We start from the raw sequence: 12,811 nt of genomic DNA on the forward strand, positions 1-12,811 counted from the left end.
ACTATGTTCCTTCAAGATTAACAGATGAGACACCCTAGAGTATTGCTCAGTTTTAAAGAGTAAATTAACCTCCTTGGCACCTGGGTGCTGAGGTTTATGAGTTCTCTCTTTTTTTTCTTTTTAAGTTGGATTTAGATATAATCTTTTTTTTTTTAATAACTAGTCTGGTATTTGTTGGCACCTAATATGAATGAATTAATTTGTATTTGGTTATGGTCAGTTAAATTGAATATGTAAGACTAGAACTTTCCTCTTATTCATTTTTCTTTCACTTCTTTTTCCAGGTGAATTTCTAGCAGAATTTTAGTACTTAATCTCAGTTGGGGCTAAAATTTCTGACATCTTATAAACATACACTGGATACTTGGAAGATATGCCGAGTGTATCCTCAGACTAAACCTTAATGATATTCTCATCCCTAAGGAATAAAAGGGTGGCATTGGTCATTGCAGAATCAGGAACAGGGTTTACACATGACTTTGCAAATAAATGAAATTGAATTAAGGCACAGACGTTTCAAAGTGGTGCTGTGACCCCAAAGTGAAAGTCTCTTTAACTGTGAACATAGGTGAAAAAGCTCCCTGCTTTTTTAGAGATTGTAGCTTGAAATAGTCACAGCTTCACTCTTTGTTGTCATGGTGGTAGCGTTTTATTAGTTGGTCATTTGTAACAAGGAGAAGGAAATTGGGGTGGGAGATGATGAATATTGACTATATAGGTCCCTCTTATTCTCTAAACTGTTGTCTCTTGATCACGCTTTCTTAGGCCACTGCGGAACAAATTCGACTTGCACAGATGATTTCGGACCATAATGATGCTGACTTTGAGGAAAAGGTGAAACAAGTGAGTGTATCGCTAATTTGCCATAAGCTGTGGAAAAAGACATCAAGATCAAAGCACAGTTAAATAGAATTGATGCCTACCAGGATATTTTCCACTATAGTATTAAACGAATTATGAGTGCTTTTATTGTCTGATTGTACCCCTTTGGACAGATACCTTGTTCAAAGAGGTTTTACCTTAATTTTAACCTCTTGTTTATTGAATGACTTTGTTGATACCATTGTACAGCAGCTTCGAATAGTTGTGGCATCTAGGAAATGTGGCAAGTCATGGTATACTGGATCCTGTATGCTTCTGCATTTGATTCTCTATTAGATGCTGTGTTATTCAACTGCTTTATAAATACTTTTGCCCCATCCCTAATCATAGGTTGTTAATATTTTGCTTTTGGAACTAGAGTACCAAAATTCTGCATGTTTTACTTTTTTAAGCCTGTTTCTTTTAAACTCAGCTGTGTCTGCTCCCTTTTTTTTCACCTAGTTTTCTTTTGTGGGGAGTGCAGGCTTGTTCATGATGGTTGCTGATCTTTCTCTTTCAGTTGATTGATATCACAGGCAAGAACCAGGATGAATGTGTCATTGCTTTGCATGACTGCAACGGAGATGTCAACAGAGCCATCAATGTACTGCTGGAAGGAAACCCAGATACGGTAGAGTGCTAATAAAGTGTTCTAGAAAGTGGGTCCCTCGTTGAGAGGCTAGTAAATTCCAGAAATAGCAAGTGGGGTAACTCACCTTAAAGCACAGTATCTTATTCTCCAAATAAAGCAAGCAACTGTCTTGAAGATTATTTACCGCAGGTTGCAAATACTTAAAATTTATGTACAATTAATAGGAGAAAACAGATAAAATCAGTTTCTTCTAGTTGGCCTGGAAATAAATTATTCATTCTAGGCTAGTGACTGTTTTCAAGATTTGGTTAGTCTGAGTTAGAGGTGCTATTTAATAGCCTTAGTTACTAATCATGGAAGATTTCTGCTCACATGTTTTATTGCTATTGAACAAAGCCACAGACTACTGGATTCTGATTTCAGAACACTCCCACCAATATCAGCTTTACATTTCACAATACCTTTTCATCATGTGAACTTACTTCTGTTGAATTAGCAGAGAAACAAACTTCAGAGCCTGTTGACCATCCCTGGAGATGACAGGGGATATTGGAGGAACTCTTGCCCTAGAATTTAGAGTTGCTTTCACCTCCTCCTTTCCTTTCCATTTAATGAGAATCCTGTGTTTTGTTATTGTCTTATTACTGTTTCAAATTTTTAAGCCCCTTAAGAGCAGGGATTCTGCCTTACTAATTAATCTTTGGGATGTTCCTGCGGTGTTTAGTAGAGACGTTTATTATTATTTTTTTAATGAGTGTATCATTTGAAGTCATTTTTATTTACGTGGTCTTACTCAGGGGATCTTTGGTTGAAATTGATAACCAGATTTCATCCTTAGAGAGATTAACTTAACTGATGTTACAGTGTCACTTTAGCTGAATGTTGGAGGTTTGTCAGTTTCCTCGAAGCAATGGGAAATAATAGTGAAAAACTATTTTTAATCATTGAATTTAAATTCGTACCTTTTTCTCTTCAAAAGTGTGGTCCTAGATTAGATTTCATATTATGGGTCTTGTTTGAAAATTACTGCCTGGATAATCAGAAAGCAGTTCTGGTTCATCTTGAGTTTACTCCAGAGTAATTGCCTCTGTATTTTCGAGGGAGTGGGGTAGAGGTAGAGGTGGATCTACTTACACTTTTAAAAAGTGTGAATTTTGGGGGGACTTCCCTGGCGGTCCAGTGGTTAAGACTCCAAGCTTCCAGTGCAGCGGGCACGGGTTCAATCCCTGGTTGAGTAACTAAGGTCCTGCATGCTGCATGGCACAGCCAAAAAAAAAAAAAAGTGAATTTTTTTTTTTTTTTGCACAAGTCATATTTTGTTTCACCTTCTAGCATCTCCTGCCTAGTGCTGCAAGTCTGACCTTTCACAGTATCAAAAAAGAAAAAAGGGTAGAGAATGTAGGTTTATGCCACAAATAAATAAGCTACTAGTGAAACCAGTGGGAATCAATGTAGGATGTATTTGGTTGGATGAGATCGTATTAGAAAACTGGCAGTGCCTCGGGAAGATTATAGTAATTCTTTTTACTTACAGAACCCATCTGGTGCCAGCAGCTGATGTATAACCATAGAGAAGAAAAAGGTGACAGGTTTCTGAAACCTATCAGGTTTTGAGACAGAGTAGCAAAAACTCGAAGAACTGTGTCGAGTCTGTTTTCCAGTGTTGCTGATGTAGATTTAGCTACAAGGTTACTATAATTTATGAATTGAAGCTACTGTGAGCAAAAATTGACCTACCAGCTATTATGTGGAATCTGGGTGGGTTGAAAGAGTAGGCAACAAGGAGCTGCCGAGTGCTAGGCAGATACTTAATTTTTAGTAAACTATTTCTTGTGGACTTTTTAGAATATGTAGGTATGCTTTTAGTATAGTTTTAAATTTACTGTTTTTGAACTTAAAAATGTTTAAATTGTGGTAAAATATACTTAACTAAATAGACCAGTTTATCCATTTTAATTATACAATTCATTGACATTAAGGACATTCACAGTGTTGGACAACCATTACCACTATCCATTTCCAGAACTTATTCATTTCCTAATTAGAAACTGTATCCATTAAACAGTTAACTCTCCGTTTCCCGACTCCCATGTTGGGGTAACACCTATTTTCACTACCTCGTGTAAGGTTCTGCCTGTTCTTGGTACCTCATGTGAGTGGAATCAAATAATATTTGTCTTTTTGTGTCTTCGTTTAGCAAAATGTTTTCAAGGTTTATCTATATTGTGGCTTGTGTCAGAATTTCACTCCTTTTTAAGGCTGAATAATATTCCGTTGTATGTTTGTAGCACATCTCGTTTATCCACTCATCCACTGGTGGACACTTGGGATTATTTGGAAATAAGTTGTTGTAGATATCATAGTACTTTATTTCCTGAATTCTTTGGCATGTTTCCCTTAAAGGTTACTCTTTTATATGACCACAATATTATTATCAACCCTGACAAAACTAATAGTAGTTTCATATTACTATTCCATATTTTCAAAGTTATTGGGTATTAGATACCTGTTGCTGAGCAACAGGGCCATTGTAGTTTGGGTTAGATGGTATCTAGGATAGTAAAGCTCTGATAGTCTTGGTGATTGAACTGGAACTTTTATTTGTACATATTTTCTGCAGAAATTTGTAAATCAATGTATTTGTGTGTTTAAAACTTTAAATTTATAGGGAATTCGCTGGTAGTTAGGACCCCACGCTTTCACTACTGAGAACCTGTGTTCAATCCCTGGTAAGGGGACTAAGATCCTGCAAGCCACACAGCGAGGCCAAAAAAAACCTTCAAATTTATAAAACTCATTTTCCTAAGGAATGAGTTTTTGCAAGACTGTTTAGCTCATTTTCCTTACTGTAAATATTCCCTCCTGCAATCTGGAATGAACTGCTTTGAGGAAGGTTGAATCGTATTGTAGCAATTCAGGATGTATAGGGGAGAACACAGTGAATAAAACCAGGAATGGAAGGCTTCCTATAGTCAGCATGTCTCAAGGCCAGGGCTGTGCTTTCCTGACTGCTATTTGGTCTTCTTTTAAATAAAGGAAATTGGTGTGTGTGAAGCGGGGTGGGTTGGGGAGTAGGTATAGTTGTTTTCCTCCTAAATTCTAGGTTGCTGAATTAGAGAATATACTCAAGAGTCAAATGCTATTCGTTCATTCTGAATTCAGAGTTAACTTTTACAAACTTTCAGTTTTCTTTTCTGCTTTATTTGACATGGATAAGGCTATAAGAAACTGGGAGTCACTGAATCCAAAGGGAATTAGTTTTTTCAGCCCAGGAAACACACTTGACAGAAAGGTCCAGTAAGTAACTAGGTCCTTTGACTACCACGCCGATTGACTGAACTGGATAGAGATCTCGGTAACCCTTTTGGAAGTGATCCTTGCAATCCATTTGCTTATAAGCACCTCTTCTACAAAAAGGGCTTCAATTTTGCAGTGATAGGTGTAGAATTTGTTTTGAGGTTCTGTCTATACTCTCCACTTAAACAGAAATAAACTAATAGAAGTTATCTTAGATGTGGATGCTGAGAGGAGAATGGTTAACAGTTGTCCCAGCTTTTATCTCTGGTTTCCTGGTAGCAACCTATATTGATTAGACATGAATGCTCTGCTCTTCTTTAGCATTCCTGGGAGATGGTTGGGAAGAAGAAAGGAGTCTCAGGACAGAAGGACAGTGGCCAAACGGAATCCAACGAGGAAGGCAAAGAAAATCGAGACCGGGACAGAGACTATAGTCGACGACGTGGTGGGCCACCAAGACGGGGGAGAGGTGCCAGCCGCGGACGAGAGTGTATGCATGGGGCTTTAACAAAACTAGTTGTGGGTTAGTAATGTCTAGACTTGAGGGATGTCAGGGCTCTGCGAGGCTGGATCTAGTAACCATTATATCATCCTTTTGATTTTTCTTAAAATCATCTGTTCTGAGACCTTGGCATTTCTTGCATGTAGCCTTTTCTAGCAACAGCCACCAGTTGAGCATGAAGTTACCTTGTAGCTGTTTGTAAAATTGTTTGACTAGTAACCATTCCCTAGTAACCATCATGTTCCATCCTTCCAGCTCATTTTCTCTTCTTTGTTTTTGTCTCCCCACCACCATGTATACATACCATTTATGTACATACTTTCTATTCACTTTGCTCTGGCCATCTGTGGTGTTTTGTTTTGTTTTGTTTTGTTTTGTTTTTAAATTTCAGTTCGAGGTCAGGAAAATGGATTAGATGGCACCAAGAGTGGAGGGCCTTCTGGAAGAGGCACAGAAAGAGGCAGAAGAGGTCGTGGCCGAGGCAGAGGTGATCAGTTTGTTGGCGGGATGGATATTGGGGGCAAGCTACTCTTATTAGTTTAGTAGGGGTCTGCTTTATTTAAAACCAGACAAATTCACATGGACTCTGGATACCTTAATTGTTGAGGTGTCATGCAAATTCTAGAGACTACTGAGTGGGCAGTGGGAAGGAAGGTAGATGTCATTTCCTCTGCTCTTTATTGTTGCTATTATTGTATTTGCTTGAGGATCCAGCAGTTTGATCAGCAAAGGAACAACCTTGTCAATAATAATTGTCCTGCTGTGTTATATTAACTGATGTGCTACAGAGTGAGAGAAGGAATATCTGATGATGTCAACCACTTACTTTCCAAAGCTGCCTCTGTTGGCAAGGTGATTTTATATCAACTTCTAAAATATTTCTTTCTCCCTCTTTTTCTCATTCTTTAGGTGGCTCTGGTAGGCGGGGAGGAAGGTTTTCTGCTCAAGGAATGGGGTAAGTTTCATTGATCCAGTGTTAAAGTCTTTAATTTTTCCTTAAGCATTACCATAATGTTTTAGCATGGTTAATATCCTGGTATCCTGAGGATAATAGGCAGCTATAACCAAAATGTGATCAGAAAGATTGCTGGACTATTTCATCAGCTGTGTATAGGCATAGGGCTTATTTTTGGGAGATAAGCATTTACCACCTGAATTATTTTATCTCATATGAATACACATACCTGCTGTTTTCTCAAAATCTTCATGTGGATTTTATTGGTGTCCTAATCCAAAAGGGATAGTGGATATAAATTAAAATTATTTAAAAAAAAAGATTATACCGTGAAATTTTAGGTAAGCTGGTAAGTGAGCAAAAGTAGACAGCTTATAGGCTTATAGAATGGGGCCATGGTTGATCTGTACTAGGAAAGAGACAGTCAAGATTCTGATTGCCCTCCTTTTGAGTTAATTTTCACTGGTGCTGCTTAGAGCTCAGAGACTCTTTTAAGCTTTTTTTTTTTTTTTTTTTTTTCTCCCAGAACCTTTAACCCAGCTGATTATGCAGAGCCGGCCAATACTGATGATAACTATGGCAATAATAGCGGCAATACATGGAACAACACTGGCCACTTTGAACCAGATGATGGGACGAGTGAGTGACTTTTATTAGTTTCTTGTCTCTGGGAATCTAAGGAAATAATTTTTTTGAGGATATACTTAACAAAAAAGTGGAGTAGTTTTTGGCTGCTGAGTCAGAGAGAGGAAAGGGGTGACAACAGAATTACAGTGTACTCTCCTTCATTTACTTTGTGCCCATGGGCACATTATACATGCTGTTTCACCTGATCTTCATCACTATTTTATAAAATAGACATTATTTATCATCACTTTCCAGATGACAAGACTTAGACTGCAAGAGTGGTTATGAAATTTGCTAGTATTTGAACTCAGAGTTTTTTGACTCTCAAAGTTCATGCTCTTTCCATTATACCATTAGTTCCAATTGTATTTCCTAGTGTTTCTGTTTGGCTACTTAACTTTGCCTTTTGAAAAGATATCCAGAATTAATCAATCCACTACTTGTAAAGATGAATAGGGCCCAGAATCAAAGCCCACTGTCAATTTATTTGTTTCTGCATACAGAGATAGGAGTATCTTTTTCCCTTAATTTTTGGGAAATCTCAGTTTATGGGCAAGAAGGAAATCTGGAGACTTTCTGCCTTTCTTTGTTGGATAGTCTTCTGGGTGTGGTAGAGTATGGGATTTGCTTTTTTTGTTAGCTGACTTTGATGCATATTTGAGTAGTGTATATATGTTTGAGGATATGTTAGGCTTGTGGGGTACACCAAGATGTGTTTGGGAGTAAGAGATAACTTTTACTACTTTAAATAAGAACAGCCTCTTGGTTCCAGAGTACTTTCTTATGAGACCAGCTACCTCTTTCTGGCTGAGCCAGCACATGGAAAGCCTGAGAATTTTTTCCTCTTACAAAGTGGCGGAAGGGTTAATAGTAGAGCATGAAATAGGCTCTTTGACTCCTTATCCATTTAAATTTGCCTTACCCCCTTTCAGAGATCAGTTACCTTAATCCTGCGTCTTTAGGAAGGTCTTTGGCACAAATCACTTCTCATCTACTGCCCACAATATGCTGTACCTCAGGTCTTGAATGTTACTTGCTTTTTGTTCATCAAGCTATCTTATAAACTCATTTTTAATACAGATTTCTCATTGGTGGAGGCTAAAGTTATTGGCAAGCTAGATATCTTTTTTTTTTTTTTTTTTTTCGGTACGCGGGCCTCTCACTACTGTGGCCTCTCCCTTTGCGGAGCACAGGCTCCGGACGCGTAGGCTCAGCGGCCATGGCTCATGGGCCCAGCCGCTCTGCGGCATGTGGGATCTTCCCGGACCGGGGCACGAACCTGTGTCCCCTGCATTGGCAGGTGGACTCTCAACCACTGCGCCACCAGGGAAGCCCCCTTCATTCATCTCTTGATGGCTTTGTAGAGCATTGGTAACAGTCCGAATAACAGATATGTTTCTGAGCTGTAGTTCGTTCTTGGGTATTTGGCTTTTTATCATTGGCAGAAAAGATAATAGAAGTCAAGGGATTTGTTAGGCAAAATTAGAAAATTAGGCATGGAGTCCCAGTCCTAGATTGAAAGCCTTAGCTGTTTTCAACAAGGATCTGGTTGGGAAAAGAGAGAGGGAAGGAAGAGGTGTGTGTTTGTTTATACCGAGTAGAGAATAGCAGATTTGGGAGGCTAGACTCAGAAATTTTTGATTTGTGGCTGAATGAAAAATTATGTGAATTGCTTGTTAGTATGAAAGTGTTGAGTATAGTTTCATGCATTCCCTTCAAGTTTCATGATTTGAACTTAGCTTCATGCATGATCTCTTTTTGTGTTTTCATGATAGCAAATTACAAATTCCCTTTTTAATTTAAAAAGAGACTCAAATCTACCCTTAAAATATCCACAGGTACAGTGGGAATTGTGTGTTGGGGGCAAACATTCTCATTCACAAGCAAAATTTCACTGGTTGTTTTTTCTTTTCTTTTCTTTTTTGTTTCAGGACTTGATTTCATTGGGGTTGAGGGGTCAAATTATCCCCGAAAATTTGAGACTGCTCCTGGTATGATACATCCAGGCGCCTAACTGCCCCGGATATTTAATAGATTTTTATGAACTGAAATATCTGTGGATATGTCATTTTTCTGTTTTCCTGCTTTTTATTTTTCTGCTTTTTTCTCTCATATTCTGTGCCTGTTTTTCCTCCTTAAAAAAATTAGTTTATTTAATGAATATTTAACATTTACATTGTCTGTGCTTTTTGCTGATGGAATGGAAGCCCTAATCTTTTGTTCAGAGCATTTGTACTCTTTCTGTGCCTTAACGCTTCCTCAGTATAGTCCTTTTCCTTAGCCAAGACCATATGTCCTATATAGGAAGGTGTCAAGTAGCTGTCTGCAGTCTTCCTTTCCATTCCAGATGCAGTCGCCAGAGTGCAGGGGAAAAAAAATTTCTTGCATTGAGAGATAGCCTCTCAATAGTAAATGACTTCTTAGATCACTTCCAATTCTAGGATTGTGTGTATGTGTTAACCCAGATTTTGGATTCCAATTAGCCAGGGTGGGATGGTTGTCAATGGGGAGGAAAAATGCCATCACTAGAGAGGGATAGAAGAGTGTGGTTTGTAACTTGTCTAAACTGAGATTGGGCTTTAGTTTGATTTGGAGAACATTGTCATTATTAAGTGGTTTGGAATTTCCCTGGCATAGTTTTAACATTGTCCTGGGAAAGGCATTGCACTGAACATATTTTTCTCTAGGAAATAGGATTTTTCATTATTAAGTGTTTAAGACAATTTCAGACGGGTTTTGTAGGTGTTAGAATATTTCTCTTCAGTGACAGTGAAATCTGAATGCCACGCCTTCATTCTTTCATTCTTGTAAGAAGTTTCTCCATTTGGAGAGAACGTTTTAAGAATTATTAAATATATACTGTTATTCTAGAGAAGAAAATAAGGCGTTTTCTGGTCCTTGCTACACAGAGGTTCCTGTTTCTTAGTGTGGTTCTTTGGTTGAAGGGAAGAATTTTAGGTCTCATAGAAACTCACCTGTACTCCTTAAAAAATGCCAGGTTCCTTTTCTGAGGTTATGCGTATACGTGAAGCAAAACAAGGGGAATATGCAAGGTGGTTTGATTATTTACGGACCTCTCCTACAGAAACTGTGTCCCTCCATTGTCTGTGCCATGACTTTTACAGGTCAGATTTTGTGTTTTGTATAGTTAGGACCAGTACGGTAACTATTACACATATTTTATTTTTCAATCTCATCTCGTGTCTTCTGAAAAGAACAGATCCATTGGTGTTTCTTATAGTTAAATCAAAACGATCTATAAACTTGACTTCTGCTGAGTATGCATTTTTAAATTTTTATTTTTGGCTGCGTTGGGTCTTCGTTGCTGCATGTGGGCTTTTCTCTGGTTGCAGAGAGCGGGGCCACTCTTCGTTGCGGCGCACAGGCTTCTCATTGTGGTGGCTTCTCTTGTTGTGGAGCATGGGCTTTAGGCACACGGGCTTCAGTAGTTGTGGCACACAGGCTCAGTAGTTGTGGCACATGGGCTCTAGAGCGCAGGCTCAGTAGTTGTGTTGCACAGGCTTAGTTGCTCCATGGTATGTGGGATCTTCCCGGATCAGGGATTGAACCCGCGTCCCCTGCATTGGCAGGCGGATTCTTAACCACTGTGCCACCAGGAAAGCCCTGAGTATGCATTTTTAAATTCAGTTCCCATAGCAGGTAGGTGTCAGTGCTCTCAGTTTGGATTTCAAGCCTTTCCTTCTTCACTGCCCTTTGACTATAATGTGGCAACCATTTGTGTTCCTCTGCCCCTGCTACCATCTTTCTTCAGACTGCCTGCAGTATTGTCTTATACCAAATAAGTATAGCTTGCATGTTTCAGTTTAAATTGTCTGCTGCCATTTCACTGAACAGACTACTAAGTCAGAGGACTTGAAGGCCCTTAAGAGATTGCTTGGAGCATTGGGTCCATTGGAGTCTTGCTGTCTCTTGCATTTTCTCTCTCTTTCTTACTGTCTGGCTCTCTTTCCTATTACAGCTGTGTAACAAGAACTGAAAGTAGCTGTGAAATCATAATCTTATTAAAACCCTGGTTGTTCTGAGGTATCCCTTTCTAAAAAGTCTTTTCCTCCCTCTGAAGCCCAAGAATCCCTTCTGATTACTAAATTCTAGTTACACTTTTGGCTGCCAAAAGTTTAAAACGTCCGTATTTTCTGCCTGTGCTTTGTACTGGTACTTAAAATTACTTCATTGTTTTTCCTTTATTCCCAGGTGCATGGAGGACTGCAACAGAGGAGTGGGGAACTGAAGATTGGAATGAAGATGTAGGTATTCCCAGGTCATTCCTCATTAGTACGTTCTATCCCTAAGTGGTGTTTAGGGATAGAAAATGGGTATGTTTCTACCCCTCAAAATTCACCCTTAAGATTCTGACCCAAAACTTTTACATCCAAAATAGTGTTCTGAGCCAGAACATTTCACATATGTTATATGAAGGAGACTGGGCATGAACAGGACTCTGTGGAACCAGACTATGGAAAGGGCAAGTGCACTTGTGTAAGTCCAATATCTGATTGTCGGATTTATCCCAGGAAGAGATGGTGGTTGGGTAGGGCACTAGAAATGGAGTTAGGCAGGTAGTGCATTGAGTAACAGCTTCTGGTGGCACATGACTCTCCTTGGAGCAAATCAGTTATTTGGTTCACATTCAGGCATTGGTGTATGGTCCTGTAATTGGCTTAGAGGTGGGTACAGATGAGAGTTACAGTACCAAGTTCTTAAGTTTACAGTCTGGTTGACTCTGGGACCCTTTTTGTTTTTGTACTAAGAGCGCATCGTGGTGATTGTAATTGAGATGAACATGTAGGTTTGGCTATCTTCCAGATTGACTAAACTAGGAAACCTCATAGATGGGTGGCACATAAACAAGCTATATGAATTCGCTGGAGTAGTACCTGAGTAAAAGAATTTTCCTGATTCCCTGGTCACAGTCAAGCTTTTGCTATGAATTACAGTTTCCCGTGATCATGGAGGAACCTTCCTGTACTTGTATTTATTCAGTCAAGACAGAATATGATAAGAGGGAATGATGTGTCAAGACTGTTTAGGTTTTCAGGCCTGAGTTTTAAAATTCCGGATGTATCAGCATTAGAGGGTGATTCTTTTCTCTTGTAGCAGAGCTGGACTGCTTTGTGAATACTTTCTAAGATTTGGCGTGTCAGCTTAACCACCTTTCAGAGAATGATATATTTGGGGGAGTGGATTCACTGCTTTTAGAGGGGAGATTTTAATCAAAAAGTTTTTTTTAAAAGTCAGCTTTTGGGGAATTCCCTGGTGGTCCAGTGGTTAAGGACTCCTCGCTTTCACTGCCTAGGGCCAGGGTTCAGTTCCTGGTTGGGGACCTAAGATCCCAGAAGGCTGGGCAGCATGCCCTGCCCCCTCAAAAAAAATCAACTTTTGAATAGTAGGAAGATTTATTCCTTACAATTGTTTACCTAATTTTAGTGTTTTATAGTGGAGAGACTAGGTGTAACAAAGTCAGTTTTAAGGCAAAAAATGTCTTTTAAAAATATATATGTATTTATTTATTTGGTTGCACCAGGTCTTAGTTGTGGCAGGCGGGCTCCTTAGTCGTGGTTCCAGGGTTCCTTTAGTTGCGGCTCGCCGGCTCCTTAGTTGTGGCATGCAAACTCTTAGTTGTGGCATGCATGTCGGATCTAGTTCCCTGACCAGTGATCAAACCCAGGCCCCCTGCATTTGGAGCACAGAGTCTTATCCACTGCGCCACCAGGGAAGTCCCCAAAAAGTGCATGTTAAAATTATTCCTCCATATATCGACTCATCAGCACTTGGGCCCTTACTGCTCAAAAGCCAAGAATTAACTTATATCTGTCTTCATCTTGGCTGTGATCTTCCTTTCTTTGAGAGGAGTAGTGGAAGATAAAGTATGGTTTGGATTGAGGTAGGAGTTGGGAGCTGTAGCGGGAAAATATAAAGGGGCTTTCTCTGTTTTTCTGTCTAGCATATTCACCTTCCT

General features: G+C 39.2%; 1 protein-coding gene across 15 annotated transcripts in view; it reads left to right on the plus strand.

Annotated features, from left to right (window-relative positions):
- UBAP2L (ubiquitin associated protein 2 like) overlaps positions 1–12,811 on the plus strand; it is a 42,325-nt gene that overhangs the window by 4,758 nt on the left and 24,756 nt on the right. For 10 of the 15 annotated variants that reach the window (XM_065880414.1, XM_065880423.1, XM_065880357.1 and 7 more), the window contains 7 exons: positions 766–843; positions 1,382–1,492; positions 5,072–5,240; positions 5,644–5,739; positions 6,162–6,207; positions 6,734–6,846; positions 11,047–11,099. In XM_065880414.1, coding sequence (XP_065736486.1) covers positions 766–843; positions 1,382–1,492; positions 5,072–5,240; positions 5,644–5,739; positions 6,162–6,207; positions 6,734–6,846; positions 11,047–11,099 — 666 coding nt within the window. Of the gene's footprint in view, positions 1–765; positions 844–1,381; positions 1,493–5,071; positions 5,274–5,643; positions 5,740–6,161; positions 6,208–6,733; positions 6,847–11,046; positions 11,100–12,811 lie in introns of all 15 variants that reach the window. The other 5 variants (XM_065880376.1, XM_065880386.1, XM_065880306.1 and 2 more) reach the window with 2 other exon arrangements.

Source organism: Phocoena phocoena, chromosome 1, assembly GCF_963924675.1.
Source record: "Phocoena phocoena chromosome 1, mPhoPho1.1, whole genome shotgun sequence".
In the NCBI taxonomy this organism is placed as follows: Eukaryota; Metazoa; Chordata; class Mammalia; order Artiodactyla; family Phocoenidae; genus Phocoena; species Phocoena phocoena.